Raw genomic sequence first — 7,089 nt, forward strand, 5'->3', positions numbered from 1 at the left:
AAAATGGATATCAACAGTTAGAATGGCTTATTTAATTCCCTCAATCACTTCACAACATGAAAATCAACAGTTAGAATGGTCTATTTAATTCCCTCAATCACTTCACAACATGAAAATCAACAGTTAGAATGGTCTATTTAATTCCCTCAATCACTTCACAACATGGTAGTCAACAGTTAGAATGGTCTACTTAACTCTATCAACCACTTCACAACAAATTGGAAGTCAACATTTAAAATGGCTTACTTATTTTCCTCAATCACTTCACAACATCATGGAATTCAAGAACTGAACCACTTAATTTCCTCATTCACCTTACAACATGGAAATCAACAGTTATAATGGTAATAAGGGTCTTCTTAATTCACCTTATAACATTTAACTCAACAGAACTTTGCATTCAGAATGGTGTGTTCAATTCCCTCAATCATCCTACAACAGGGAAGTCGACAGTATTCATTTCATCAACAAAACTCAGTCACAGTGGGCTGACCATTTCTTGTAATTACATAAAAACAATGAGATACTGATCTATAAACTTACAGTCACATTAGCCTGCCTGATTGCTTCATTTAACTCTAGGGTTTCTTGAGCAACATCTTCAGCATCACGACTATGGTTTCTCAACTCTTCTAGCAGCTCATTTAACTTATTCAGTTGTTCATCCAACTCCTCAGCTCGCTCCTTGTTCAGAATAGCAGGTTTCTGGAAGTTCTTGACATGTTCCAACACTAAATGTACAGATGATTACTAGTATATTTTTTTCTACCTATAGTTAACCATTAATAAACTGAAAATATTCTGTAAATACATGTCTATCATGCTTGGAGATGATTTGAATGGATAATGAAGAAAAACTTTGTCAAAACATTGTACATTTGCTGTTATGTTAAACTTATATTAAAGTTTTTCTTCATTACCCATTCAAGCCATCTCCAAGCATTATTAGTCTTAAAGTGGGTACCTCGTCATCGAACATGTCTATCATATTTCAACCTAAAATGATGTATAAAACAAGTAATGTTATAATTAAATTTTTTAATTCGGTATTTTATTTTTTGTATATTAGGATAAACTGCCACTATACAAAAGTTTCTAAATCCATGCTGCTATATAAAAATTGTAAAATTCAAAGAAACCTACACTCCTCGGCAAGTTCTAGTTCATCTTCAGTATCATTTTTCCGTGACATAAAGTCTCGATCTTTGATCTCTTGGAGGATTCTCTCAGCCCTTGCAATTAATTTGTCAAGGTTAGGCCCTGCTGTATCTAACAGTCCTTCAGCTAATGCTGTTAATTCACCAACAGTATCTGGAATGATAAGAATGCTTGTGTCAGAAAATATAATAAAAAATGAGTTAGAAGTTATTCAGGAACAGTCTTTAGCATATTTGTATGAGAATAACATATTACAGAATGATCTTATGATAACTGTCTCTGAAAACTATAATAAATTACTTATAACAGCCAAGACTCAAATACAATAAAATACCTTACAGTAATCATGTCTGATTGTATTTCAAAAATTTATGCTTATGATAACAGTATCCTGGAATGGGATACTTGTCATAAAACAAACTAGGTGTTTAAGAACATTATTTATTAAACATGTGAGATAACATTTCACAAGCTCTGTGTTACACAGATGTGACAAAAGGATTTATAACATTTTTTATATGAAACTATAGCAAAAGTGACAACTTTAGAAGAAAAAAATGCAATCTAATATCACTTACAATATTTTTTTGCAAGTGTAACATTTCCTCGAGGTTTCACATTAAACAAAAGTCTTTTCTGAGGATCCAGTTCAACCAATAAATATGGTGAATTAAGTAAATCTTACTATACAATTATTATTATGTTAGAGTGTGTGTGTGCCTGTGTTATCATTCCTCATGCACAGTTGGATGGCTCAATTACCATGATTTCTGGCATGGTAACTGGAAACTGTCCAATGGTGTGTAAGACCTATTTCATTTTATGATTTTTACTTACGAAGGGGATGAAAAAAGCCCTTGAAATAGGGCACATTTTCCCCTTTTTTATAGACTTTTGGCTTCAAATTTAAAGTTTTAAAACCAGAGCTATAAAAAGTTTGAATCATCCATAAACTGACCTCTTGCTTTTTTAACAGCATCTTGAATAAGTTTTTCTACTTCCAGAGCTTCTTCTCTCGTCTTGTCTGCATTCATACTCACTTCTTCAGCTTCTTTCACTCCTTTGTCAGCCTGTGTAACAATGAACAAATAGGAAAAAACTAGCTTACTGACCAGCAGGAAAACCAAAAACTAGCAATAATGTAATAAACAAGATCTTAAATGTGGATAAAACAACACTTTATAGTAGAGGGTAGGATGTAAATCAGGTAATAAACAAGATCTTAAATGTGGATAAAACAACACTTTATAGTAGAGGGTAGGATGTAAATCAGGTAATAAACAAGATCCTTTTATCCATATTTACAACACTTTAAAGTAGAGGGTAGAATGTAAATCAGGTAATAAACAAGATCCTAAATATGGATAAAACAACACTTTACAGTAGAGGGTAGAATGTAAATCAGGTAATAAACAAGATCCTAAATATGGATAAAACAACACTTTATAGTAGAGGGAAGGATGTAAATCAGGTAATAAACAAGATCCTAAATATGGATAAAACAACACTTTATAGTAGAGGGTAGAATGTAAATCAGGTAATAAACAAGATCCTAGATATGGATAAAACAACACTTTACAGTAGAGGGTAGGATGTAAATCAGGTAATAAACAAGATCCTAAATACGGATAAAACAACACTTTACAGTAGAGGGTAGGATGTAAATCAGGTAATAAACAAGATACAATAAATATCGATAAAACAACACTTTACAGTAGAGGGTAGAATGTGAACAAAACAATCAGGTAATAAACAAGATCTTAAATATGGATAAAACAACACTTTACAGTAGAGGGTAGAATGTGAACAAAACAATCAGGTAATAAACAAGATCTTAAATATGGATAAAACAACACTTTATAGTAGAGGGTAGAATGTGAACAAAACAATGAGGTAATAAACAAGATCATATATATGGATGAAACAATTGTGTCAAATGTGAATGAAACAATGAGATAATAAACAAGATCTTAGAAGTATAGTAAAATAACTTAGCATTATATAGAAATATAATAACCCAAAAATTCCATATTAAACTAGAACCTAAACAGTATTCAAATAACTTACTACACCAACCTAATGATGACATAATTATACAGATTCAAAAATACTCGAAAAGTAACAATTGAAAAAAAAAGATATTTGAATTATAAATAATTTGCAATCAGGTTATACAGAGACTAAGTGTATTATATTAAAACGATTTTGGAGCCTGTATGTCTTTGTATAGCATAGCATGAATACCCAATTCATTCTTCTTGATTATGTTATGTACTGTTGCCTGGGGTGTATGGGCAGCTTTTGCCACTGACTTTTACATTTTTGAACTCTTAACTGTTACAAGATGTTGAACTTTGCTTATCACAGCTGGGGTGTGACTTGTTGCAGTCTCTTTCTCAAGGGTCGTGGCACCCCAAGTTGATCATATTTCTCTGTTTCTAATGCCATTAAGTACAGACCTTTACAGTTGGAGTTTTGTACCAGAAAGGGCTGTTACATGCAAAAATAACCAGTTTTTTAAAGGTATGACATTACCTAAAAAAAGTCAAACAATGTCAAATATATTTCTAATACACGTGGTTCCACTGTGGCTTTCTATTGGCTGTGGTTGTAATGTGACTTACTGACTTGCATATTAAAATAATCTTCTGTATACATAAACTCCAATCTAAAGTAAAAGCTGAAAAACATTTTAATGTACTGGTAAAAAATGAGCCTTACAATATGGTAATAAAAACATATATATACAAGATAAAAACAGCTTAAAATAAGTGTAAAAACAGTAATTAAACAATAAATAAGCACACGAGTAATATATTAATGTATTAAATAGTTCATAAATTAAAACACTTATAAAGTTAGTGATACAACAAATTCACAGAGAAATGAAATAAAAAGTTAAAAAATATAACAAGCTAGAGTTAAAAACAAAGGATGAGCACTCAATTTACACAGGAGCAAAATATTATCTGAACAACAACTTATCACAAGATTAAAAGGTGAAGTAAAAACTGGTATAATGAACTTAAGTTTACTTGAAATTTAAAACATGATATATGAGTAAAACTTAAAATATATTACCAAATAATAACAATAATGTAATTCAATAAGTAATTTCATATGGGATGGTTTAACAAAACCCCCAACGTAGTGATAAAACCACTATATTAAATAAATAAAACAGCATTCTTGTAAGTATCTTGGAACACCCAAGTCAAATCAAGCATATGAATGTTAGATAATACAAAATATTAAATAAATAAAACAGTATTCTTGTCTTGGGTGTTCCAAGATACTTTTAAATCAAACATATGAATGTTAGATAATACAAAATATTAAATAAATAAAACCAATTCTTGCAAGTATCTTGGAACACCCAAGTCAAATCAAGCATATGAATGTTTTTTATTCATTTAATTAACAAAACTGAAAATGAGAAAGTACATTTTTTGAAGGGTGGAATTCCCTGAAACCAGTATAGATCGGTGACAAATGAATGGGTTTGATATATATTTTTTGATGCTTGTTTGTTTGTTTGTTTCTATGAAAATAATATTGTTATGAATGTCTGACTTGTGAACATTTTGGCTTTATTCCTAAAAATCTAAATACTCACACTGTTGTTAAGCTGGTGAGCTTGATCCTCAACGGACCTAACGTTGTAGTGTAACGGACTCAAGTCAACAGCCGTAGGATCAAAGATAAGAGCATTCACCTCTGGCTGCAATGTTATAAGAACTGGTATAGAACTTTTTCTTCAAGAAATAACAGAATGACATGTTAACCATTTCAGACTTTATGAAAAACAATATGTGCCAGAAATTCAGCAACAGAAGAGGTTTTCTAACAACATAAATAAGAACTAAACCTACGTAAGAAAAACAAAACAGTAACTAGAAGATATAGTTTTGTTGTATCTTTAGAGTTACAACAATTTAATGCACATATATATATATATATATATATACATACATACTTTCAAATAATCTCCACTAAATTGTTTTACATTTTTGCTCTGGTGCTCGTCAGTTAATTAGTAGGAAAATTTCAAACACATTTGTTTAAGAAATTTTTTTTTTTTTTAAATTGAGAAATATTAACACTGTTTTAATGGTGTATTCAGTTTTTAAATAAATAAAGTGGTTTTGTCTTGAAATTATTGTCAAGAATGATCAAGAATATGCTGGTTGTTAATTCAAAATTAAATTTCATCTAGCGAAGAAAGAAATTCTACTTCTTAAACATAAGGTAAGTATTATAACTGCAAGGTGACATTGTAATTTGATTATACCTATGTGGGATTAAAACATTTATAAACTAGCAAAGAAAGAAATTCTACTTCTTAAACATAAGGTAAGCATTATAACTGCAAGGCGACATTGTAATTTGATTATACCTATGTGGGATTAAAACATTTATAAACTTATACACGTTTATCTGGAAATATCATGTGGTTATAACTAAAATCTCTTTCTTATAACTTCAAAATGTTTAAGCAACACAACCCTCTTGTCTTATCAAAGTTTCACCAAAACTCATTGCATAAATTCTACTAAGCTGGAAAATAGTGAAATTATGAAACAGTGGAAAGTCACGAGAGAAATAAACTGAAAAAAATAATTTTAACGATTTCTTTCATAAAAATTAATTTCTCTAGGATGATTGAAAATACACTGGTTTTTAATCTTGTCAAATCAAGAGAAGTATTTATCTAGAATATTGAAAAATTCTACTGCTCAGAGATAGAAGCCGTTATAATAATAATTCTCTGTACCATTTTAGAGCTGTGTGTGTAATGAACAATGCTTCAGAGGTTTTACACTCACATAAATTGCACAAGATTTGAGCTCTCATCATGATATTGGCCAATATTTTCTTAGCAGGCAAGATGTGTGTCTTTATTAAGTGGTAGACTTTGTAACCAGTATATAAAAACAGTAAAAAATCAAAGGCTGAAGTTTGAATTACAAAATGGGTTTGTTTGTTTAGAATTTTGCTCAAAGCTACATAAGGGCTCTCTGCACTAGTCATCTCTAATTTAGCAGTGATAGACTATAAAGAAGGCAGCTAGTCAACACCACTCAATGCCAACTCATGGGCTACTCTTTTATCAACAAATAGTGGGACTCACTGTCATGTTATAATACCACCGTGGCTGGAAGGGCGAGCATGCTCAGTAAAGGGGATTCAAACCTACGACCTTCAGAGCATCTTAACCACTAGGCCATGCCAGGCCTACAAAATGGGAAAGCCAAATTTCTTCATCAATGTAAACTCTTTTTTTTCATCAATGTGATATAATCTAATTTAAACTTACCCTAAGATCATCAACAGTTTTGTTCACATTGTGTAGCCGACGATATGCAAAGTAGCTAGCTGATATGTCAGTCATTTCATCTCTTATTGGATCAATCAGACTTTGTAGATAATCAGTCTCATCAAGCAGGGCATGAACACATGGACCACATTCTACAAATACAAATCATACACTTTCTCAAATATCTAACTTTTATAAAATCTTTTAAATTCTATAAGAGTTTAAAGGCACAAGCATTGTAATATACATCAATCCTCACTGAAGCCTTATTTTAGAGATACAAAACATTTAGGCTTTAACACTATACCAGAAATGCATGCTACTGTCAAAAGCACAGTTCTCTCTATGATACTTGTTTTATAAATAGCATCTAAATTTCAACACTGCAACAGGAATGCATGCTACTGAAGACAACATGGTTCTCTCTATGATACTTGTTTTATAAGTAACATTTTGGTTTCAACACTGTAACAGGAATGCATGCTACTGAAGACAACATGGTTCTCTCTATGATACTTGTTTTATAAGTAACATTTTGGTTTCAACACTGTAACAGGAATGCATGCTACTGAAGACAGCATGGTTCTCTCTATGATACTTGTTTTATAAGTAAC

General features: G+C 31.0%; 1 protein-coding gene across 1 annotated transcript in view; it reads right to left on the reverse strand.

The window, feature by feature from the left end:
* The window catches only part of LOC106475901 (laminin subunit alpha-like), a gene marked incomplete at its 5' end in the record, with an annotated part of 20,668 nt that overhangs the window by 6,023 nt on the left and 7,556 nt on the right, over nucleotides 1-7,089 (reverse strand). Inside the window, 5 exons of the mRNA XM_013936576.1 lie at nucleotides 544-731; nucleotides 1,144-1,311; nucleotides 2,117-2,228; nucleotides 4,775-4,879; nucleotides 6,476-6,627. Of these exons, the coding sequence (XP_013792030.1) occupies nucleotides 544-731; nucleotides 1,144-1,311; nucleotides 2,117-2,228; nucleotides 4,775-4,879; nucleotides 6,476-6,627 (725 nt within the window). The remainder of the gene's footprint in view (nucleotides 1-543; nucleotides 732-1,143; nucleotides 1,312-2,116; nucleotides 2,229-4,774; nucleotides 4,880-6,475; nucleotides 6,628-7,089) is intronic.

This window comes from Limulus polyphemus, unplaced genomic scaffold (genome assembly GCF_000517525.1).
Source record: "Limulus polyphemus unplaced genomic scaffold, Limulus_polyphemus-2.1.2 Scaffold9395, whole genome shotgun sequence".
NCBI classification, from domain to species: domain Eukaryota; kingdom Metazoa; phylum Arthropoda; class Merostomata; order Xiphosura; family Limulidae; genus Limulus; species Limulus polyphemus.